General features: G+C 46.0%; 2 protein-coding genes across 4 annotated transcripts in view; one reads left to right on the top strand and one right to left on the bottom strand.

Moving 5' to 3' along the window:
* The window catches only part of LOC143221785 (muscle LIM protein Mlp84B), a 17,717-nt gene extending 9,570 nt beyond the window's left edge, over positions 1 to 8,147 (top strand). Inside the window, exons 5-9 of one of the 3 annotated variants that reach the window (XM_076447298.1) lie at positions 2,201 to 2,297; positions 4,102 to 4,189; positions 5,324 to 5,620; positions 5,816 to 6,136; positions 6,311 to 8,147. In XM_076447298.1, coding sequence (XP_076303413.1) covers positions 2,201 to 2,297; positions 4,102 to 4,189; positions 5,324 to 5,620; positions 5,816 to 6,136; positions 6,311 to 6,587 — 1,080 coding nt within the window. In that variant the 3' untranslated portion in view covers positions 6,588 to 8,147. Of the gene's footprint in view, positions 1 to 2,200; positions 2,298 to 2,801; positions 2,899 to 3,916; positions 4,002 to 4,101; positions 4,190 to 5,323; positions 5,621 to 5,815; positions 6,137 to 6,310 lie in introns of those variants that run through there. The other 2 variants (XM_076447299.1, XM_076447300.1) reach the window with 2 other exon arrangements.
* LOC143221786 (uncharacterized) lies at positions 1,447 to 24,227 on the bottom strand. The gene is made up of 3 exons (XM_076447301.1): positions 22,758 to 24,227; positions 20,375 to 20,568; positions 1,447 to 11,257 (listed from the first exon to the last, which is right to left on the bottom strand). Exons 1-3 carry the CDS (start codon positions 23,104 to 23,106, stop codon positions 10,862 to 10,864), a joined length of 939 nt encoding a protein of 312 aa, XP_076303416.1. The 5' UTR covers positions 23,107 to 24,227; the 3' UTR covers positions 1,447 to 10,861.
* Between the last annotated feature and the right edge of the window lie 1,209 nt (positions 24,228 to 25,436).

Here is a 25,436-nt window from a genome sequence, read left to right on the forward strand (position 1 = left end):
AAAATAAATCCCGGATCGAGAACAATTCCGCGTTATATCATGAGCTGAGGCGAGCAAGCTATTCCTGGCCGATGGTGATCTTATTTTTGCCGGGAAACATGATCCGCCATCGCGGATACGGAGAGGGGGTTGTAAACAGCTGGCCAGACCCGTCGCGTTAATAACTATATGCTACTTTTTATTCAAAATTATTTATTTGCTCGTTTGAAAAATATTTAATAGAAGCTTATTTTCTTGGTTGCTAAAACTAATCTAGAAATGACTACACAAATAAAACTAACAATAAGATAGAAACGTAAAAGTGCACAAACTCTGGTATTCTATAAAATCGATCATTTATTAGTACACAAACTGGTATTATACAATACATAGAAAATCAATATTATACTGTCTGTAGTTGTATAGTTGTGTTCGTCGGAATCATCAGATCTCGTGGAGGCTTGGAAAACGGTGGCCTCGCGTTCTCCGCTGTCTAAAATTGACTGTTGCCACCGGCTGACACTCTGCCAGCAGCGTGACGCGGCTCCGTAATCTTACCGTATGACGAAATGCCTGTAATTTCATAACAATGAGGGAAAAAAATCCGGCCCCCGTAGTATGAGAAATCTGTGAGTAGAGGATGACTCGCAGTACCTCTCTCTCTCTCTCTCTTGCTCTCGTGGATTTAGGATCGTACCGAGGCGGCTTGTTGCCGTTGGTGCCGGCCCAAGAGCTTTTCCTGTCTTCCAACGCCGGTTGGCAGACCACCAACTGGTCCACTCGTCGCGTTGGAAAATAACTTGGAACCGGAGTGGCCGGTGGATTAAACCGATGCAGGCTAATTGCCTTTTCTAGGCTACTGCCAATCCGTCCTTTCGGCCCCGCGACCCGAAAATCAAGTGTCTTGTCACCCTAAGGCTGACCGTTTACCTAAAACACTGGTTCGAGGTCTTGCTGATGTCTACGATACATTAGTATAGATGTTTATCGAGATTCAGTTCTGTTTACTCCTTGTTATAGTAATTTTTATTCGTGCTTGTTTACAAACGCTGTTGTTTTGTTAGAAATAATCAGGAGGAATGGAGGTTTCGTCTAGGACGAAACACACCACCTTTCTTTTCCTCTAATAGAATACAATTCTATAGCAAAACGTGGTCTTAGGACGTTAACAGATTCACATCCGAATCGAAATGTTTAAATTTCCTACAACATAGCTATGTAATGTAGAATTTGATCGAACCGATGCGCCGAAAACATTATTCCAAGTTTATTCAATCAGGAGGAATGTTTGGAGTTCTTTATCAAGTGGAGGCAGGCTTAAAGTCTAGCTTCGATATTGTTTCCAAGTGGATACGTGGCCTGGTTTCCAACGCGAATTTTTTAGCTATTCCGTTGCGTTTTCACTAAATGGACAGTCTCCAGTACAATAAAGTTCCCAGAAGATTCCAAGATAGTTTATTTGCAGAGAGAGAGAGAGAGAGAGAGAGAGAGAGAGAGAGAGAGAGAGAGAGAGAGAGAGAGAGAGAGAGAGAGAGAGAGAGAGAGAGAGCTCGTCTCTCGACGATCATACAGTGGGTTAACGGTTAACTGACCGATCGTCGAACGAACCTGTCTCTGCGTCTGTGCATCGACGGACTATTCCACTGTCTGCGCGACGAGCCAACTTCCTCTCCCGAGTACAACGAGTCCGTTTATTTTCGGCTACGAACAATGGACTCGGTCCCTCCGCTGCTAGCCTGAAATCTGTCTTCCATCTCGTTAGCTTCGAAACACGCTCTGAATTATTTAACGATCGCCATTAGTTACCGACGGATACATTGTTCCACCAAACAAGACGCAAAATAACCCAATTTAACGGACACATAAATCCCCCGGTCGATCCACGGAGAGTTGATGATCGTCCAATGAACTCGTTAATTGGCAAATCGTAGAACAATCTTCTGATAAAACCAACCGCGTACCGGCCACCTAAATTTATTGAATCCCCTTCAAGCCAAAATATCGTGATCTGGTCACAGCCTGAAAATTATTTAAATTATTACTTCTTTCTTTTTATTACCGTAATAAATATACACTTATTATGCAATTTAGTTTGTAATAAATATTCATCTTGGTCGTGAGTGATGTTAGATGAAAATTGTCCGCGGCACCATAACCTACCCACGAGAATACATCGCCTGTCTCCGGGCGCATCATGGTTATTCCTGCTTCTTGTGATTAGGCTTACCATAAGCAATGCTACAAGTGCAAAGTCTGTCAACGGTCTCTGGACTCGACGCTTCATTGCGATGGTCCTGATCGCGAGATATATTGTCGAGGTATCTTATCGAAATCCAACAGAATGTAAATCGTCCACGTGTCAACCCCCCAATTGTCAAACAACACGTTACATTCTACTTTTGTATTCTTCTCGTTCGTCTGAATAACGAAAGCCCTTTAAAAATTAATCATATCACACACTCTTGCACCCTGTGTACCCGTGTCCATTGGTTGACTTTTATTCACACAGACTGGCGCAAAGTGTTCTGTAGTTCTGTAGTACGGAGGACCCCGAGAGAGGAGAGTCTTTGTCCCTTCTTTAGTCCAGAGTTACTTATGTCTTGTCTATTTTGTCGGTTCTATTACCATCGGATTATTTTATGCGAAATTGTTCACTACGGATGGTGTGTAAATTTTCCAGAAAATCGATGTCGGTGGATTATTTATGTTTACTGTTGCGACGATTAATTCACGATCGGGAATAACCGTGTGTAATAGAACGTAAGACTCGTATAAGAACCCACTTTTCGTGACTAACACCTGTCCCTTTGTCTCCCACGCAGCAATGGCACAGGGAATGCTTTAAGTGTGCCAACTGCTCCAAGAGATTAGATTCCGTCAACTGCTGCGAAGGTCCTGACAAGGACATCTACTGCAAAGGTGAGGGAACGCCACCAATTACACGAGGAGCGGCCGTCACGTGACTGGCGTGCTCTAATCAGCAGCAACGATGCCAGTTCCTGTTCGATCGACTTGACTTGAACTGTGTGCACTGTGCACTTTGAACTTCAAGTCTAGGGACGTGTCTCCTCAGAATTCTATTAACCCTTTGCACTCGAGGACTTTTTCGCTCGGGCGAACTAGCAACTCGAGACGATTTTGCCTATATTAGGCAAGTGTTTTACAGGTACATACTTTAAAATGATTTTATACTCGTCCAAACGTATACAAATAATAAAATTTCCATAATTTATTTATTTCTACGTTTTACAAAACAAAATCTGTTAAATATTACTCTCTGTAATTCGTTTTTGTTTGATATTTTACAAAACAACCGCCAAGATGCATCCTCGATTTGTCAGACCACGTATCACAATAATTTGAGGTTTCACGTCTACCGCCAGGCATACTTCGGTCAGAGCAGACCTTGCAACCCCTCAATTTACCCCTTTCAGAACAACATGGAGCTTTCCATGGAAATGATGGATAGCATGTCGAAAGAAAGAAATTTTTTTGGCGCGTGATATTGGGTGAACAACAATTTTCTTGAAATTGTGCAAGTTTAACGATTTTTTTTCAAGGTTAAAAAACGTTGGTACCATAAACTCTCTATTTTTCCGACATTCTGCAGTGTTTCAGCTTCAATTTAAAAAATAATCATCACTCTATCTCATTTCTATCGAAAGTTCTTTGATTTTGACACAGATTTCGTCGGTTTGGCCCATAGTGCGCCGCTCGAGTGGACGCAATAAACCGCCTGGGCGCTGTAGGGGCATCGCTCGAGTGCAAAGGGTTAATAGAATATAAAATAGCGAATTAATAGAATTAATAGACTTTGGAGCCAGAAATAATATTGTGGGCCCGACTGGACCTAGAACACGTCAGATCACGTGACAGCCCGATGACGCAGCAACGTCTACCAACCACACCAGATACCTTTAACCGATATTCTCTGCAGTATGCTACGGAAAGAGATTCGGACCGAAGGGTTATGGCTACGGTCAGGGTGGTGGCGCCCTACAAAGCGACTGCTACGCCAATGGGTGGGTTTTCAGAGCCGAGACTGAGACGGGAACACACGAGAGAAATCCCGCCTCGGCTTCTACACTCTCACTATATATGATGCGCTTGTCTGCTTAACAGCTTGCTATCCGAAGAAATTCGGTCCGCGAGGTATTGGCCACGCTGGGGTTATGTGGATCGGGCTGCAGTGCGATATTGAGGACGAGGGGTACGCGCCCCCCTATAGTTTATGCTATTCCACTTTCGCCAGTCCATCTGTCTGTCTGTCTGTCTGTCTGCGTGTGTGCGAGTTTGCTTTCGTCTCGACAATTAAGCAATCGAAACAATTTGGGACGTCTCGGTACATAGACCTTTTAAAGATATTTTCCGAATATTTCGAAGACTCTAAATTAAAATTCAAGTCGTTGAAAACGCCCGGGCAGCAGAATGAAAGAACGAACGTGTGCATGTGTCTCTAACGAGCAGTATGCGTGTGTGTACATGCCCACAATACACACGACTCGACGCCTTAACGCTTTGCGCTGTTACTCACCTTCACCATTTTCAATTTTCGCGCCGCTCGGTTGGTAAGACTGTCAAGTACAGTTCCCCTCAAAAATGGAAACTTCTACAGAACTTTCATGATTACTTTTCAACGCTTGACAGTTTAATCGTCGAGCGGTCAAGTGTGCGCGCGTGTGTGTGTGTGTGTTTTGCGAATAAACAGTGAATAACCGTCTTCCCGACTCTGGCATTCCCCGAAGTTAATCACGCTGAAAATATTCACCGCGGAACAGAAATTATCGAATCGGGATGCATTATTTATGAACGATCAACCTCCGTTGCTGGTTCCTTCCGACGTTCCGCGGTTTTCATTAAGCATCCGTCCCCACCCCCGCATGCTAATTACCAATCAGTATCGGTCGATTTTGCATTTGCATGCTTTCTTTTTGTATGTACCAGTGCGAGCCGCGTCAATGAGACGAGTTAAAGGATGTTCAAGCCGAAGGAAGGGTCGAACTGATATTAACAAGATTCTCATTTTCGCGACTTGATTTTCGGCACACCATTAGCCAAGAGTATACATATTTCTCAAATTACGCTTGTCTGAAAATCATTCGGACGATTCAGTTATAGATTGTAGAAATTGGGAGATGAAAATCATGTTTCACACCCTGAACAAATTTGTATTCGAACATTTTGAACGAGTCGAGCGCTCGTGCTTCTATCGGGAGTGTAATTAATAAGAAGGTGTTCTAGGCTGAATTTTGACTTCGTCGATTGGGTAGGGTTTTGGCGAACGGTGTGTTTCGCGTGGCGAGAGAAGGTACGGTGTTGATATCGTTGAAATTTGTGCACGCAGCGATGCTGCACCTCGTACCACTGTCGTTGACACCGCCGCGATCAAGGCACCACCTGGCAAGGGTTGTCCACGTTGCGGTGGTGTAGTCTTCGCCGCAGAACAGGTGTTGGCAAAGGGTCGTGAATGGCACAGGAAATGCTACAAGTGTCACGACTGCACCAAAACTCTCGACTCGATCATCGCCTGCGACGGGCCCGACAAAGATGTCTACTGCAAGACCTGCTACGGAAAGAAATGGGGACCGCACGGATACGGATTCGCATGTGGCTCTGGATTCTTACAGACCGATGGCCTATCGTGAGTTATATCTCTGTCCCCCCCCCCCCTCTGTTGGCGCGCATAGATTTAAAGGTTGCGAAAACTGGGTGGGGTATCCCAAGTATAGCCTGCTACGCCAAAGATGGGATACCCCAAGCTTGAAATATGAAGGATCCTCAGACCCCACAAGGTCGCAAGTGTACCAGTACCTTGACAAAGTACTTTCTCGTTCAGGGAGGAGGAAATTTCGGCCAGCCGACCATTCTACAATCCAGACACGACCTCTATCAAGGCACCAGCCGGTCAGGGTTGCCCGCGTTGCGGTGGCATGGTGTTCGCCGCTGAACAACAACTCGCGAAAGGCACTATGTGGCACAAGAAATGCTTCAACTGTTCCGAGTGCCACCGACCTTTGGACTCCATGCTAGCCTGCGACGGACCCGACAAGGAAATCCACTGCCGATCCTGCTATAGCAAACTCTTTGGACCTAAAGGATTTGGATTCGGCCACGCCCCGACTCTCGTTTCGACGAATGGCGATCATGCTCCTTCGTAGTAAGTTCCAGTCAAGCTAACAAGTTAGCTGCCCAAAGTACCCATCGGCTACCCAATCTAGCTGATCAGTCCCTGCGTAGGTCCTTGGCTCTCTGAGCTAGCTGGGCAGTACTAACTCGGCTACCCGACCTAGTCGATTCTACGGAACCTAAGCAACTTTGCCTTTTGTTTTAGCATCGATTCCAAGCCACAGGTCGGCCAGAAACGGGACGATGGTCACGGGTGTGCGCGTTGCGGCTACCCAGTATACGCCGCCGAACAGATGATCTCGAAGAACCGCGTATGGCATAAACGTTGCTTCAGCTGCGGCGAGTGTCATCGTTCGTTAGACTCGACGAACTTGAACGACGGCCCAGACGGCGATATCTACTGTCGCGGCTGTTACAATAGGAATTTCGGTCCCAAGGGCGTGGGCTTCGGCATGGGCGCGGGCACCCTGACGATGGCCTAATATCTCAACAGCCATAACGAGATGCTCGAACACAGTCTCATATCTATATATATATATATATATAAATATAATATAAATATAAATCTATTCAAGTAACCAGCAAGCGAATGGACGAACTCAACGAGACCGTCAACGTGAAAAACCTTCCGAGGTCTTGGACGTCGACGACCCTGTTGGTTCGTTCATCTGCCTGTCGTAAGTATGTATATGTATAGGCGCCTGACTACTCGACTAACTCCGACAACTGACGAAAAGAAACTACGCTGCTCCATGAAGAAATCAAAATGTTCATCATCTCGATCTATATATTTTTTCCGACGACCATACACGCCGATCCGATCGCAACGAGTACGAGATAAACGTACTCGCCGATCGGATCGGCATCGGACACCGGGGATTGCAAGGTCGATCCCTTCGACGACGTAGCGCACGAACGACCAACGCACCGATTCATTTCAGCGATTCTTAACGAACGCGATTTATGCACGAACACGCTAACTTTTATTACTTTTGTATGGCGAAATTTCGAGAAACACCGACGCTCGGGTGGTCTCCCCTCCGCGCTGACAATGAGACGTAGCAGCGCGCGTCACGTGACCGAACATGCCGCCGCGCCGCGTCACTGGCCTCGCGCGGAGGGGGAACCCCGAGCGTCGTCACGAGATTGATCACGAGCAGTGTTGCTAGATGGTACGGGAAAACTCGCGCATGCGCGACGATTCCAGCGTCACTGAAGTACGAAATCGGGCACCTTGGTTGCCCCGTATAGCTTCGCACAATCTTTTCTTCTCGATTTTCAAACATAACGTTTAACATGCGTATGTTATATTAAAATTTGATGTGTATGTACATGTAATATATAAATATATTCTAATTGTATATATACAGTAACGGACAAAAGTTTAAGACCGCTCTAAAGAAAACTTGCCCCATAAGCTACGGACTGTAGAACGCAGATATGTTCCTGGATTCGCCGCGCATGCGCGAGTTTTCCCGTACCATCTAGCAACACTGATCACGAGTAGCGATGGGACACGCGAAATTTAAACGCCCGACCGAGAAACTCGATTGTTCTACGGTAATTCTTGCATTTATAGGATTGTAAATTGACGAGGAACACGAAGAAACCGTGTACCTCCGGAACGATTAATGGTATTTTTGTAAAATTTTCTTTCGTCGAGAATCTTTCTTTTTATGGTAAACTCGGTTGGGAAATTCGGTGTTTTCTCGCGAACAGAGGGTTCTCCGGTGAACGAAAAACGACGAACGACGAGACCACGGGTCCCATCCCTAACGACGAGCATGCGAGCGACATAGTACAAAGGGTAAATCCGCGTCTACCTGGACCGCAATCAGGAGCAACGATCATGTAATATCCATGCACGACAACCGTTGAGACGAGTGAGAGAGAGAGAGAGAAAGAGAGAGAGAAAGCGAGAGAGAGAGAGAGAGAGATATTGACGACAGATATATATGAGTAAAAAAAAAACAGCAGAAATGCAAGAACGATTATTTTCAATAAATGTATATTTCGAAATAAAATGGGGGAGAGACCTGGTACCATTTTTTTTTCTTCTCTCGCGAGAAGGGGAAGCCGACGGCACATCGTTTTTTCATTGTTCACTTTTTTCCGATTTTTATTTTTACTTTGTTTTCTTTTCTCTCTCGACGGCACTCGACATTCCATTTGTCGCGCGGACGCGTCGAAGGAAAAGTCATCGTGTCGAACGAAGCCTCGGAATCTTGCGGCTACAGGCCCCGAAGCATTTACTATAAAAATAGTTCGAATATCGAGAAAGCGTGAGAGAAAGAGACGGGGTGGAGGTTGGGAATAGAATGAGTGAGTGAGGGAAAGATAGTGATAGGAGACGACGACAGGAGAAACTCGATTCGTTCGACACTCGGCGAGACCCTTGAACCGGAAGTGGACGCAGCGTCTGTTAATCTTTAAGTAGCCGCTGTGAGCAAAGGACTCGACATGTGAACGTTGCACAAACATTGATTTTAATCGTAGACCTGATCTGTTCTGTAAAATAAATGCCATTTCGATATCTAAGAGCCCGAGCAGGCTGTTGATTCGACGCCCGATGACACGCGCGATTACTTAAAGATCCGACCCCCGACCGATAGAGTCGCCTAACCGCGATCAGTTTTCCTTCGACACTCGCCGCCACTCGTTTCTCGCCGTTGAGTCTCCGTCCACCGAGCTAGCGATGGGTCAGGTGATTTTCGACTTCAAACTTTAACAAGCATCGTCAAACAAGGGCCTTGTCCGTTGTTGGTCCATTATTAGGTTGGATGGTGGTACTCGAGCACCACGCGGACCCATCGCTAGTCCTCCAGCAGGGGACACGACTAACATACTCTACTTACGAATGGACCTTAGTAAACCTTACACGCTAACGCATAGTTCTGCGAATGTATACTTGGTGGAACAAATGATGCAAACTTCGGACACCTAATTACAGCCTCGCAAGCAACACACCGTCTTCAAACAGGTAATTTTTATAGTTCTATCGTGCGAATCGGAGGTCTCTAGCACTCGTGCACAAGTACAAACAGAAAACTCACTTCGCTGGCCATCAACAGCGTTCTTCCTCGTAGCACCACACTTTTCCCCGAAGAATCTCCCACTTCACAACTGAACTGAAACACTGTTCAGGTGGTAGACTTAAAATCGATTCGAGAGCTTGCGTCTGATTTAGGGTGTCGCGTTGTTGAGTCTTGGGAAAATTGTTTTTACACTGTTCCACCCACTATATTAGAAACGGCAATGATACAGACGGAGCTACACTCTGGTTCCCACGATCTCCGAGCTCGTTTCGATACTGATTACGGTGTAAAACACTAATCCCCTATATTTATAGCAACAACTGTACAAGCGCCGACCGCGCCACTTCGATCGACACCGACCCGACGGGAACCTAGGGTTCACCTCGACATTAAACCCACCACCACGCTACGATCCGTCATGCAAGGGTTCAAGTCAATTTCAATGAGAGTTCGTAGATTTTACGTAGGCTCCGAGATTATTTCTCAATCGAAATCAATTTAATTTTGCAATTATTCTGAATGTGTCGTAGGTTTAGCGTTAAACGAGAAATGGCGTGGTCGATCGAGGGACGTCTGAACTTCAAACACCGAATATATTACAATACATTCTCTATTTCGTTGGATCATAGTTAACGCTACTTTACATCGAATACTTTCGCTCGTCTCTTCGCGCGACGAAAACAGCAGGGATCGAAAGAACTTTTCGAAAGGGTTTTTTTGATACGTTAAAACTAATCGTCAGATCCAAAATGATGGCCTATAACAGGAACAGATATTTTGTTTATCAATTCTAAAAAAAGTTCTCGATCGTCGTAACAAATATTAAATATTCGATTAATAGTTCTGCAACAATATACACACAATAAGAAATAAGTAAGTAGGTCAGCCCAATTTTTCTGAATATTTAGTGATTTACGTTCAGTGGTTATTCCTGTTTCTAATAATAATTTGTTTCCATGGAACTTTTATTGTACAGATTCAAAAATACCTGTTCCACGAAAACACTTTTCGAAGAGGTTCCTAAGGGGGATGCTTTCTTTCAGAAATTGTGGATTCGAACAGAATTGCTTGTAAGAAGAAAGACAACTGTTTCTTTCGATCCCTGTAAAACAAGAAACACTCGTTCGACCCCTTCGACTCGGTCGACGCGGGCTTATCAGCTAGTTTCTCCGACGATGATCGATTTAGGGGAATGTAGGACGGTACGTGAGTATCTCATCTCCTTCCTGCGGTAACCGGCTCGATTTTCTCGTCGAGATCGTTTCAAAATTGTCAACCAATATTCCTAAGACCCTATGTCTTTCGTATACAATTTGCGACCTTACTTTTATGGATATCATCTTCATATTTAAACTTTTGAACTTTAAAACATCTAACCAAAATTTTTTTAACATTCTTCCGTGCCCCTAAACTATCATTCTTTTGGAACAATCAAAATTTCGAAAACCGTGTTCTTGGAGGATTGCGTTATCTCTAGACGTGGCAATCTGAAAACATGGAGGCCCGCTCAACATAGAATCGCAAAGTGTTAAGCCCAACCGAATCTCGCTCTGGAAGAAATGCCCTAACCGTACGAAAACAGTGTAACAACATCGAGAAACGACCTCGAGCAGAGCCAACAACAACAGTCCTCTGAACAGCCCGGCGTTTCCGGTCCGAAGCGCGGGGTACTCTCTATTTACAGGACTCGTTTGGGATGGCGCGGTTGCAATGGAGCGCGATTAGTACAGGTTCGCGGTCTTCAGGGGCAACGGGTCCAGTAGGTAAGGTGGCAACGCCGCGGAGAAGGGCCTGGGGCTGCAGGAGCCCCAAGCCCCGCCCCCGCCGCCGCTTCCCCGCGTGTTAGGAGATCCGTTGTCTACCGACTGGTCCGTCGCGTGCTTCACGTTCACCAGGTTTGGGTTCGCGATCGGTTTCACCTCGTTCGACGAGAGGACGCTGTTCGAACCACCTGGCGGCGTCGCCGGACTTCTCGGCGAGCGTCCTTCCGCTTTCACGTTGCTGGCAACGGGGCTCGAAGCACCGCTGTCAACCCCCATTCCGCTCTGCGACGAAGACTTCTGCTGCGCCAGCCTCTCCTGCTTGCGGAACTTGGCGCGTCGGTTCTGGAACCATACCTGAAACAGAGCAATCATGGTTAGGAGACTGGTTGGGCTGGTACTGTCGAGAGTCAAGTTGAAGTACAACGGTACCGTTCGGCTAACAAGTCAGCGAAATTCTTGAGACTCCCAACCAAATGAATAATTATGATCGTCAAAGACCCGGCACGTGAAACGCGTATTTCCACCATCGATTCACGGGCAAACCATAGACAGAAAGGGACGTACGGCGAACGACAGAGGGAAAGACAGAGAGCGAGAGGGGTAGGAGACGCGCGCGTCAGGTCCCTCTGCTCGTCAGGCAGCGCTCGTAATTGGCTCTAGTTGGCCAAATGAAATATTTAACGAATAAAATAAACGGAAAGCGGCGGTGACCTGCATGTTAAAGTAGCGGATTTATTTGCTTTACCGTTTATCTGACCAGCAAAGCCACCCTCTCCCCTTGTCCCATGTTACATTCCCCTCTCTCCTACAAACACGCGCACACACAGTCTCTCTCTCTCTCTCTCTCTCGCTCTTCCTGTCTCTCTTTCTCCCCTTCCATGACAGTCTATCTTCGTTGGCAGGCTCTCTCCTCGTCTATCCCTTGTTCCCTCTCGTGGACGTGTGTGCACGTGGATCCCACCCCCAGATTTTCCAGGGGCGGCTACATTCGAGCTCTGAGTGGCAGCCAGAGACCCGAAGAGGGGGAAAGGGGTGGATTCAGAGAGAGAGTCAGGGGCGCGCGGGACACCATGATGAACGTGATTGCCCTTTCCGGACGGCAAACACCGCTATTGGATTTTTATCAGTCGCCGGGGCTGCTGAACCAACCGGCCTCCTGCGCTACCTCCTGGCTCCTGCCTGCTGCCTCCTGCCTGCTGCCTGCTGCCTGCTGTTCTCTGTCTCCCTTCTGCCCCAGGAATTTCGTCGACGAAAACTGTCCGACATCCTCTACCAACCCCTCTCACCCGTTGCACTCCCCACGTTCGAATGCTACCGCTTTTGTCTTTCGAATCGACGGACGGGTTAATTTTTATCGATGCATCGATCACGCGTCAATGGACGCCGTTGTGATCTCTTAGCTTCGGACGTTCTAGGTTTTGAATTATCGATTGCGAAGGATCGAGTAGCTGTGCGAACGACTATGAAGCTGTTGCATCGTTATAGAAGGGTTGATTTCTTTTTCTATTTTCTAAATTGACCTCGGGACTCCTATACGAAATGCTAAAAAATTATTAAGAGGTTTCACAACATTGTGTAAGCTGCAGCATCGTTTATTAGAAAGTTTGATACTGTTTTTTCATCCCTTAGCAATTTTTTAGAGCCGAGCGCATAAATTTGTGGTGGAACAGGTTTTGCAAGCGCAAGAGTTTAGGCAGAAGAAGGTATTTCGGAGGATTTGCGTTTTGTCCATTTACGGGCGCGGTATAATAAAATTACGTGATCTCGCCCAGCAAAAACTAACGTAACACACGCAGAAGCCGGTGGGTACGCGCCAGTGACAACACTAATAATTCGTATTTGGCCACGGACCAAACCCCGAAGAGACCGTAGCATGTGTGCCGTTGTTTGCCGAACGGACGACGACGACGACGGCGGCGTGAATTAGGGAGGCTACGTGCCGGCGTTAATGTTAAATAAATACACCGACGCCTAAATAAAATGCAACGAGCCGCACCGACAGATGTCCACCTCGTTTTGGATAAATATTTAAGCCGAAGCTTCATCCGCACCGTCGCGTTGCCTCCGCTATACTTGCCTCCCTCCTATACTAAACGGCCGGGATTCCCCATCTTTTTGCTTCTGATAACTTCATTTTTACTCTACCGTACCCCTACCTACACACCATTTTATCGAACCCGAAACACGTAACTGTTTTAGCGGAACATATTGATTTTTAGTAGAATTGTTTCATTTCTGTTAGATGATTTAGAAAATCATTTTGCGAACACATTTTTGTGAAATGATTGTGTAGACACGTTTTTGCATGTTTATTCGATACAGATGGATTCGTGTCTCTAAACGAGAATTGGATAATTATTTAGGGGAAAGGGTGGAGGGACAATGAAAATAATCACCTACCGCATCGAAGTCAGTGTTACACGAGGAGATGAGAGCAAAAGTAATCCGGAGCAATCCGAGCAACTTTCCCTCGTGATTAGAACTTCAGGCTGAACGCTGATGGAAATTGCTCCCCAGGATAACTTTTCTGGGAATTACAGCATTCACCCTTGCATTTCAGTGATACACGGAAACCATAGTTTCTTAATAATTACAGTTCCTACAATAACTATAGGGACCATTTAATTATGGAAAATTCCATATGTATTTCAATAATACATATCAGAGATACTTGAAATTTCATTTCTCAAATTCCTGTCCAAGTCTGAGGGGGATGTTACGAGGACAAACGGTTGATGAATTGGGATTTACACATTTTAGAGGTTGAAGAGGGGGCAAACTAAGGGGTGGATATTTTCGGTGTCGGTGTAAACATTTCGCCAAGCGAGCCCGTGAGCTTATGGACGGTACATTAGGAATTCTGGTGCGGTAGGAACATCGGGTTCACGGCGTATTTACTCGTTCGATTAACCCCCGCGATTGTGACTCGCCGTGATTTCCTCCTTCTGGGCCGGTTAACAGAGGATTTCGCGCAATTGTTAGCCTGCCCTTAGGGCTTTCTGAATCAGGCAGCCATGCGGATCTCGCAACAAAAATAAACCCTCCAGTAACCAGGCAAAAATACTGCTAAAATATCTTTTTGTTGTCTACGTGGTCCATTCTTTAGAAAATTTAATAATTCTTTGATTGAAACATTGGCGTAGGAACATGAAAGTTCATGGAGCATGAAGTCCAGCGGCCGTCGGAACGTTACGTCTTCAATCAATTATGCTATCAGTGGATGCGTACAAAGTGTTCGTACACCTTTTAAAAACGAATAACTTTCTCGAAATTGAACCCCAACAACTTGAGTTTTTTTACTTCGTACACAACCCACATATACGAGGTCTGTTCAATGCGTGGACTGCTTGAATTGCGCGGACTCAGTTGGTTCCAGGGGAATGCGCTTGGAGTCGATGTGTTCGTACATATCAGCTGGTTATAACGCCGTTTCCCGATTACAGATATCTTCATTTGTTGAATAGCTACTGGGCTTTCAGTGAAGTGCAATTTTTTCGTTTGGCGGATTTCAGAATGAATGACCTAAAGGAGCAACGAGATGCTGTGAAATTTTGTGTAAAACTGGGAAAATCTGCGACTGAAAATTTTGCTATGCTCAACACGGCTTACGGTGATGTTGCTATGAAGCGTGCGGCATGTTTCAAATGGCATGAACGTTTTAAAGATGGTCGACAGTCGATTGAAGACGATGAGCGTCCTGGACGCCCTTCCACGTCAACTGACGACCCAAACCTTGACAAAATCAAAACCCTGGTGCGGGCAAATCGACGTCTGATCATCAGGGAGCTTGCTGAAGAGTGTGGGTTATCAGTTGGATCTTGTCACGGGATTTTGACCGAATAATTGAAGATGCACCGCGTTGCTGCGAAATTTGTGCCATTCAGCCCTTAGAACTCGTCAGTTTTTGGCCAAACACTTGATCACTGTTCTTCCCCGTCCCCTACTCACCTGACCTTGCTCCTTGCGACTTTTTCTTGTTCTCAAACTCAAAAAACCCTTGAAAGGAAGAAGATTTTAGACGATTCCCGAGATTAAGGCAAATGCGTCGAAGGAGCTGAAGGATATTACAAAAGAAGCGTACCAGGACTGTTTCAACAAGTGGAAACACCGTAGGGATAAGTGTGTGCGTCGGGAAGGAGAGTACTTTGAAGGAGACCCACACATGTAACTACTAAATAAAGTATATTTTTTTTATGACGTCAGTCCACGTATTTTTTGAACAGACCTCGTATTGACAAACACAATTCTGGCAGTGAAATGATAACGACCTCGCGTAAAATACAAGATGCCGGCCAAGTGGATCTCGCGAGGTCGTCGGTTTCGAGCAATTTGAATGATTATCTGTTGGCTGGGCGCAGTTCGAGGCAAAAGAACGAGCTCTCGCGGCGATCAAGGATTCGTCGAAGACAATCAAATCAGACGCGGTGTAATGGGATTACAGCCCGGGATGGTATGGCGTGGGATGGGAATGGGAATGGGATGGGGCGGCGTGGCGTGGCGGCCATCACTGGCAAGATCGCCTTCTTCAATTAGCCAAATAAGTTCGGCGTGGTGCTGCAGTCAAAATCTTGATTAAGAGATGCATCGGATGCGATGAATAAATCGTTCGGACAGGATCTCATTAACTCTGTATCCACTCTCACTCACTCACACTCTCTCTCTCTCTCTCTCTCTCTCTCTCTCTCTCTCTCTCTCTCTCTCTCTCTCTCTCTCTCTCTCTCTCTCTCTCTCCCTCTCTCTCTCTCTCTCTCTCTCTCTCATTCCCTTTCTCTGGCATCTGACCACAACTGTGACAGCACACTGTCAATGAGTTACCATCCTGTTTCGCCGGACACCAACGGATCCGTTCGTTATCTTTGCTGAATGATTGATCCGAATGAAATTGGATCAGAACGAAATATTCTTAATCGTTAGACGGATTGAAACGGAGTCTACGTTATAATAAACTTAGTCTCTTGGAGGTAAAAAGTTTCTAGCAAAAAAAATCGAATTTCCCTACTCTTAAAATTCCCCGTGCAAAACTAAACATGACCTTGAGATCTCTGAACACAGTTTCCACCTAGAGAAGAAAAGTTACTATCGAATAAACGACCCACGCAACTTCTCGTCAAACTTTTCTCCTGTCCTCATAGTTCCAAAGCGGCACACTATTTATTAGACCTATGTACCTCCTGCCGTATGTAATAACTACATATCTGGATCAGAGATTTCTACGCATTTATAATGCACGATGCTATCTAGTATTCAGCGCGCCACATGATTTATTAACTACGTTACATAATTCGTATTTTAATGTTGTTTTTCATTTGATAATGCTTGTGCCGTGGAGGTTATTGACGTTTCGGCCATTTTGGATCTATAATAATTTAGTCCAATGAACTGTATTTTATTCATCGTTTCATGTTTTGAGCGAACTGACTGTATCCTATTAATAATTTCCAATATTTCAATACCGTGAACGAGGATATCGAATTATAATGTAAATGGTTATTTTTTAATGTCTATAATAACCATCGATATAATCGTTGACAAAATTTGTTCTCTTTCGAAAAGGATGATCTAGACTCTTTGTTTAAAAAATTGAATATCTTCTTAGCCGAAAGAAGACCGATAAATATTGAAAGCAGAATGGAGAAGACCGAAGGAAGAAGCAGGGTGCGCTGTAGTGGTTTGGTAGTGGTAGTGGTGGTAGTGGAAGAGCGTTTCCGACGCTTAAAGATAAATGATAAATAAAGAAGAGTTCGGAAACAGGGGCGGCAGAATGGGCAATAACACTTCCCGGGGAACCTGAGGAGAGCTAGAAAGAGAAAGGAGGATCGAATGGGAAAGAAAGAGAAGGATAGTCTGTCGGAAGAAGGGGCTGGAGCCGTCGGTGGCCTCGCACGAAGGGTAGAAATGGGGAAAACATTCGTGTTCGGCGCTCTGTCGGGGCTGATACACAAGGGGCCCATGCTCGGAGTGTGCCCTGGTAATTGCGAACTCTATGTAGATCCACTTACGGTGATTAAAAACTGTCCTGCTGGGTATCATCCGCCGTGAACAGCGAACGACGCCGCCACGGCCTGCAAACATCCAGAACCAACCCCCTGCAGAAGCAATTGCCGGCTTGCTTTCACGCCCCAGAGAACTTTCTTCGACTACTGTTCCCAGCATTTACACGATAATACCCCCTCGAAAAGTATTATTCTTTTCACCTAACGCCTCGGAATTCATTTCAACTCCCTAAAAAATGCATTCTCCGCGAAAAATCAACCTGAATCGCTCCCAGATGCGTCTAAGATGCGCTTTGGAGGCGTTAGCAACAAGTACGATAGCTAGTTTATTTTTCTGTAATTTTTCAACAAATTTCGAAAATTCGACCAACAATTTGAACGACACCTCGTTCAAAAACACATCTCACGTCGTACAATTGTCCAGAATAAACGTCGCCGATAAACTCTCGACAAATTTTCTCCCCAGACGCACTTTAAAAACACTCTCCCCTCCCTCTCCTGCTTCAATGGCTTATTTTCACCTTCAATTTCCGGATTCTTTCCACTCGGCTTCGCTTCCATCTACCGTCCTCGCCTCTGTTTTTCTTCTTTTCAACCCTCCCCAACCCCCTGAACGACGACCCTTCATCAGACGAGTCTTCTCCCCCTCCCCCCCACCATCCCCTTTCCTCTTTCGAGAGTTGACCTCTCGTTTCTCATGACGGCTCGCGACCGTATCCCAACGGGAGAAAGAAACTCCCGTGTTGATTTTCCGGGTCTCCGCCAAGGTTGTCTGTTTCTAAATTGCTCGATCCCGGCAGCCCTAGCGAACCTCCATCCTACCCCGACGCACCACCTTTGTTACACCTGTCCGCGATTGGTCGCTCCGTAAGCGTCCTTCTCCAAAGGAACCCGAAATAATATGATTTTCGGTTGTAGACGGATTTTTCGAGAGATTATTTTAGACGAAAGAAATAACAAGAATTGTCGAAACAAGAATTCGGGGACACAGTAATCGTGATCGTTAATCGGAAAGAGTATAATTTTACGAGAAGAACGATAAAGTTTCGGCACGAGAGGCGCACGTGGGATCATCTCGAAGCCGTAAATGTAAATTCCCACACGCGCGTGATAATTAAGCACGAAGTTACTATCAATTTTCTAGTAGTTTGCGGCGTCATGGGACGACCGCCATTTCCAAGGAGGTTCACCTTGACGAAGGAGGGTAGTCCTTTGTCAGATCGAATCTTCTCTAACTCGTATCCGCAGGTCCACTACCGAAATGCCTCGGAACGTGCTCGCATTCCGTTATCGAATTCTACCGTCTTCGTTAAAACGTAATGGCTGGACGGAATTAATCATTTGATGAGACTCTCATTTTATAATAATCCTAATTTCGATTGTTTCACCGGCTGATTCTCGAACTCTCAGCTCCCTGAACCATTTCAACCCCTAATTTTCCGAATTCCGATCCTTCAGCCAAACCAACGTAAAATGGAAAACATACAAGATGAAAAAATTGGACGGAGAAACTTGATCGATAAGTCGAAATAATTCCGCGTCGAAGATTGTCTCCCCCATAAATCAACATCTTGGCCACCGGTGCCGATCCGCTGGCATTATGCATGCTCGCAGGTTGCTTTGACTGTTAATGGAGTTGTAATTCATACGGAACGACATGTGACTCAGTGGAAGTGAAACGTGTCGCCACGCGACAGACTGCGCCCCATCGTCTATGGGATCCACTGTCCAGGATAAAGGCGCAGCGTTCCATGGGGGTTCCATGGGGAGACAGGTTAGAGGGGGTCGGACAGAGAGTGGCGGTTGCTCACGGTGGTGGATCAACACTTGGTGGTTTGAGGGGCTGCCGTCTCGATTCAATTTGAAAGTAGTGGAACGATCTCGATTAATTGGACGAGTAGGTGATTAGCTGCGACTTTGGCTGACCTTCGAGTCTGGGGGATTTTAGAATCTTTCGGGAATATTGTTGGAGGAGGATTGACTCGTGTAGCTTTTTTTCTGGAACAATTCTGTTTTGATTGGATATCCATTTCGAATTTAGTGGGTGAGAAGTTAAAACGAAATTCGGTGAACTTCAGATTGATCTTTTATCTAGCGCTTATCGCTACCGAAGAAGGCCATCTTTGCAATCCTGGAAACACAAGTCTGCCCCCTTAAGCTGCCAATTAAAGCAGCGTTAATGAAACAGAGCTCCAGTAATGCAGAATACATGACGCCGAAATTATCCAGCGACTCTGGCAGCTCCTCGCCGACTTTCATTCAGGTTATCGGCGTGTAATCGGTCCGGCGAATATCGAAGACGCAATAAATTTAATCTCTCGGTCTACTACTAGCCGGCCGTTATAGTCGGGATTAATATAACCGGCTGTGATTGGCAATTACGATTATTATTACACGAGACTTGCCACAGGGATCAAGGGAGAGAGACTCGACACCAGCTCCGTGTCTATCGAAAGATGGCTGTATTTTTAGGACGAGACGCGACACCTGCCTCCGGTGTGTCGCCGGAAGCTACCGATTCATCATCCATGCATGAACTTTCGAGGTACCGCCATCATACGGGGAGAGAGTCATTCATCTTGAATTCATTTGTCTCGCGTGGGGACGTTTTTCCGTTTCATTCATCGAACTGCTAATTATTTAACCGTCATCTATCTCTCGTGTCAATTTCACACAGTTTCCCCGAAACAAGTTGCACCGTTCTGTTATTTGTAGGTAATTTGGTAACGTAAACAATATTGTGACTAATGGTTGTACAGAAATTTTTAGTGGCGATTCTGAATCAGCGCTCGCGTCGAACAAAATGGCGGCTAAGGATATTTTTGTTCCCAGTATATTAATGAGCAGGCTATTCGTAAGAAGGCAAGATTGCGAGGGAGCACAGATTCGATAATATCGTGAGTTACCGTTGTCCGATCGGACAAGAGCGTCCCTCTCACGTTAGCCGGAATCTCTCATACTCTCGCGTTCCTCTACGCAAGAAGTTCAAGTTAATCCGTCAGAGGCATTAGACGGCGTAATCCATCACCTGCCGTGACTTCCAGGTAACCGTGAAAACGAAAATGGGGCCCGGTAATGCAATTACAGGGAGCGCTTGTTCCGCCATCGCCTCTGTCCCTCCATTTCTCGAGCCTCCATTTTGTCCGACACGCCGGAGGGAGGTCCTCCGAACAAAACCTAACCGAAGAAACTGCCTCCCGTTCCTTGCGGACACGTTGATGCTGCTATTTTTCCACTAAACGATTCTTAATCGCGACATCACATCACAGGGCGAGAAACTGATAATTTTTTCCTTCACGCGTTTTTCTTTAACAGCATCGCGTGTTTCTATCTGAAAATTGTGCTGTCTTGATGTATGAGACAATTTTGAGACCGGACTATCGCCGATATCGTGTACAAACGATATCTTTTGAATTGAAGGGTGGAACTGCAGGATTCGAAGAATGTGATAAATAAGAATTGATAATCGAGGACTCACCTGGACCCTGGCTTCCGTCAAGTCGATCTTCATAGCGATCTCTTCCCTGGTGTAAATGTCTGGATAGTGAGTTTCCTGGAAGGCACGCTCCAGCTCTTTCAGCTGGGCCGAGGTGAACGTTGTTCGTATCCGTCGCTGTTTCCTCTTCTCCGCTAAACCGTCGTGACCGGAATACGCTTTGTACCCTAACCCACCTGGAAACCAACGTGCAACATTAATCAAAACAATCTCAGGAAACCTGGCATCAATTCCCGATTCGAAACAGAAAAGCCTGAGGAATACGTTAGCGAACAGTCTCGTAAAAGTATCATTGCTAACGAAATTGAGTAATAGGTGTAATTTAAAACATTGGGAACATTAGACGAATTCCAGAATGCTTTTATATTATTTTCAACCTATTCATATACATATATTAATGTTTTTTGTTTTGCATAAAGATCCGCTGTCCAGTAATTACCAGTTAGAAGCAGTGACTGCATACGATTGAATACAGTTTTGTCAAGAATTCCGGGAACCGAAAATCTCTGTCGGATTGTACCGGTCGCACCTCGATCGAGCTTCTAGATTATGGAATATAGGTGAGGCGACGCGACGGTATACCGAGGAACGTAACCATAGCAATGAGTGACTGCGAGAGGGAGGGTTGTCGAGGGGGTGGTTATGGGGGACGCATGAGAGAAAGAGTGGCGCACGGTTTAGAACGGATAAAGAGAATAGCAACGATCGTTGAAGAGAGGAGTCAGGGAGGAGGGAAAACGAACGGGCAAATGAGCAACGGAAAGAGTGACAAAGAGGGGGGTTTTGTACGGGGGTTGTAGGGGGTGGCAGGAGGAGGAACGGAGAGGGAGGACGAGACACATCCATTGATTTTCAGTGCCATCTTGTCGTCGTTTCTCGAGGAAACAGCGGCGGCTAGGCTATCCAGCAAGGAGACGACTCGAGACTTCGGTTCCCTGCTAACTTTCCCCTGGGAGAAACGAAGGAACCACCCTCGATCTTTTTCGATGGGGAAGACGATCTACTTCACCCCGCCCGCTCGCGACAACCCCTGCCCCAACCCCGTAGATACTTTTTCGGGGATAACAATTGATTCGGGTTTCAAAAGTACTGTATACAACATATGCGTGTGTATGTCTTGTGTCGGTAAGTGTACACGTACATTTACTGTCACATAAAAATATTCTATATAAATTTGTAGTCTTTTTAAACAGTCCCTTGATCGCGTTACACGGAAGTTTACTGTAGGAGGAACTTTTTGCGATCGCAGCGTTTAGGTTTTGTCGGTGTAGATTATTTTTGAGATGGGTGATTAGAGGCACCGTCCTCTGGGCGATTATGGTACGTTCACAGTCGATCTACCAGTCACGAGGCTTTCATGAAACTAAAGTGTCTTATCAAGTTGAAATAATCAGAATCAGAGGATTTTTGATCTTGCTTGCCTGCTAGAACTAAGGGTTGACTCTTTTAGCCTTTTTTAGATTACTGTAACTAGCAGCGGTGTTTTAAACGCTGATGGCAGGTTATGATTGCCAAGCTACCAATTATAAGAATTCTATAAAATGAATTATTGTTCTGTCGACTAACTCGCGTGAAATAGAAAATCAAAAATTACGGTGTTCTTGCGACTTGATAGGTTTCTATGAAGCGAAAATGGAAAATCTAAAATTCATGACAGTGATCGATGATTCAGACCGCCTGCATATCCCAGCCAAATTCGGAGCACTCGATACGTCAGCAGAAAAATTAATTTTTCAATACGAACGAATGATTTAATAATTAACTTCCGCACTCAGCGAATTCAGCATTTAGGTAGATGTGATATTCAACGCGGGTAAAACGTGAATGTTTTTTTAATTCATGCGCAAATATTTTCGAAGACGTTCCTCCGCTTTTGTAGAAATGTACCACTGGAGGAAGCCTCGTAACTCTTATGAATTTATGGCAGGAAGATTATACAAACGCAACAGATCAAGCAGTAAAATACCATAAAAAGAGCGAATCAATTTTGCCAAGAGTAAATAGAAATCTCGACTCGAAAATTTAACTACAGATATCGGCCTCAGATCTAGAACCACAAGTGTAATTAAAATCTACATTATTCGGGCTAACCGACATCTACCAAACAATCGAGAAGTCTGAAACAGCAGTGAAACAAGACATTTGAATCAACAATATTGCAAAACTTTCTCCCAATCATTTTCCCAAAAAACAATACCCAAAACTATCAAACAAAACAAAACAAAATATAGCACTACTGAGGAACGCTCTGCATATCAAGAAAAATTCAAGGTCCCGGGGGCATATTTCTCTTCCAACGTAATATTTCTAAAAAAGAACGGCACCCCATGCGATCAAACGAACCGAAAACAAAATAGAGACTCACTCTGTAAATTAATGGCGGATGGGAAAATAGCGTGTCGGTGCACGTCCTGGGACCTGGCGGCCATCACGGAGCACGGCGTTGCGTGGGCCCCATGGTGCGCGTGGGCATGAGAATGGCCCGTGTGGTGAGCTCCCAGGGGCGCCGTTGCCCCTGTGCTACCGGCACCCGTGTTCCCCGGATACCCGGCAGCCCGCGCGGCTGTATAGCGATACGCTGCCTGACTCATTTGCGAGCAGGAGCTCAGGTCCCCGTACCCACATTGCATTTCACTGGCGGCTAGAGCGCAGCTCGACGCTTCGAAACCTGCAGCCGCGGCGGCTGCCGCTTGATTCAAATACGAATAATCCATCGTTCACTTTCGACACTGTTAATTCTCGATAATTTCTCCTACACAAGGTCACCCGGCCGACTCATTAGAACTCTGCAGTCGGTCACTTTCGAGCTAGGTCTCGCTAAATCGATTTAGAAAGTTAGTGAGTTGGTCAGTTCACTTGGCGTTGATCTCCTAGATTGTTCATCCGACGGTGCACAGTGTGGACTAGGTTATAGGTAGACCGTGGTACACTCACTAGTAGATTCTTCAGCCTCAACTCTTCAGCTTGGTCCCTCAGGCTCTTGGTCTTGACGGGCTTGAAGAGTGGTCAAGCTTGAAGATTGATCAGGTGATACACTATAGGATAGCTACTGGTAGCTAGCGACGGGTAGACATTCTCGATCCCAGAGTCTGTACTTTCTACAGATCCTCTTTTGTGGTTAGGACCCTACGTTGGGATTCCTCTTAAACTCTTATGGCGCTGACTTGGGTCCTCTTTGCGATGGAGATCATGGCCCAGCTGATGCACTAGGAGTAGCTTGTCTCTAGTTATCTTGCCTATAGTTTGCCGTGTCCAGAGATCCTCTTCTACATCGGATATCCTCTTTGCCCACTTGCCGGTACAGATTAAGACCTAGGTAACGCACCAAGAACCTTAACAGGTCCTACAGATCCTCTTCGCCGATGGTTGCCCAGAGATAATCACCTATTCCTTGTAGTTCCTAGTTCCTCTAAGCCCAGTCCAGATAGATGCCGGACTTGTCCGATGTTTTCGATGATCGCATAACTGGTCCAACGTCGCGACGTTATTAGCTTGGTGCAAGTGGCCAAGGTGCCGCCTGGCGGGGCCCGCGGCGTCGGGCCCTGGCGGCACACGCGTGTTTCTTTTCTGGGTCTGGGTTAGGTCTGCGATAATCGTCACCGAAGAGGAGGCTGAGTAAGAGGCAAGGCAAGGCAAGGCAAGAGGCAAAGGCGTCGGATCGCTCCGCGTCGCGTAATTCTATGGTGCAGGGTGTACGGGCGGCGGCGGCCACCGCCTCGATAGCGGCTTATGACAGCGTAATCGGATCAGCGATATCAAATTATTGCGATTATACCGCGGATAGAAAGAAGTTTTTCGGCCCGGTTAAGAGAGCCCGAGACGACCGACTGGTGGGTCTCCTCAAAATCAAATGATAAGCTTAATTCAATAACCCGAGAGAGAGAGGGTGCAGCGAGTGTGGGCGTGGCCAAGTCTCGGGCGCCGGGGGAGGGGTGCGCCGCTAGCCGACCGCTGATTCGCTCGGTGCCGCCCCACCCACGCGGTCAAAGACGCCGCGACAGGCCACGCCCACGCAGCCTGTCCCCCACCATCGTGTTAGTCAACCCCACCACCAGCGGGCGAACTCCCCCGACAACCATCAGACCGAATGAACGCTATCATTCGATGATGCCTGCCCCTCTACCTGCCGCGATTTTACGATCGATCCCGGGGCAGGACGCTACGCGACAAGACCGGACACCAGAACACCACGCTTCCGACGAGAGAGGGTTCACAGCTATACCCTCGACCGTGTTTACGCCGACGCTCGCACGCTGATCACGGCGTTCTGCTACAATGGGAGCCGACTCGACGACCTGACACGACCATGTCAGACGACATTAATATGATTATTAAGCGAGACCGACGCGGCACGCTGCTCCACGGACCAGTCACCGTTTAACAGGTTGATCACTGCTTCTCTAACTTGGTTTTTAGCTGTTTCGCTGATTTTTATTCCTGGCTAGATTTCTAATTCTCGAGATAAACCCATAAGCGGTGTCGCCTGGCTTATACCTAGACATTTTTTCAGGTTTCGTAATGCGAACGTGTACAAATGATCAAGGATATCGACACGGTTCTGATTGTTAAGATATTGCTGGCTAAATTCGTGACAAAACTTTTTCTTGTCGGAGATTTTTATTGGTCTGGTTTATGACTCGATTATCTTATTTCTGATGCAAAGAATTGTACAATATCATAGCTAACGAATAAGGGATTCTTTAAACGAGGTGTACATCGAATTTTGATATAATTCATTAATTTTGATGAACCGCGAATGTTTCTCGCGTCGATGAATGCTACAAATATCACGAGCCACGAGGAAAAATGACAGACGTTGCTAAGAGGCAGTGAAATTTTTATTCGCCCGAAAATAAATGGAAAAATTGTTCCCGATCTCCACGGATTATTAATTTGCATGGGTAATTCGAAAGATCCACTTTAAGAGTGGATTCAGGACACAAAAACAAATTAAACATTTATGTACACGGGAGTCCAATTTCAGCCTGCTTCCGAATTTCCAAGCGAGCTACCACTGGAAACCATGTATCCCGTTACTTTGAAT

Source organism: Lasioglossum baleicum, chromosome 3 (genome assembly GCF_051020765.1).
Source record: "Lasioglossum baleicum chromosome 3, iyLasBale1, whole genome shotgun sequence".
NCBI lineage: Eukaryota > Metazoa > Arthropoda > Insecta > Hymenoptera > Halictidae > Lasioglossum > Lasioglossum baleicum.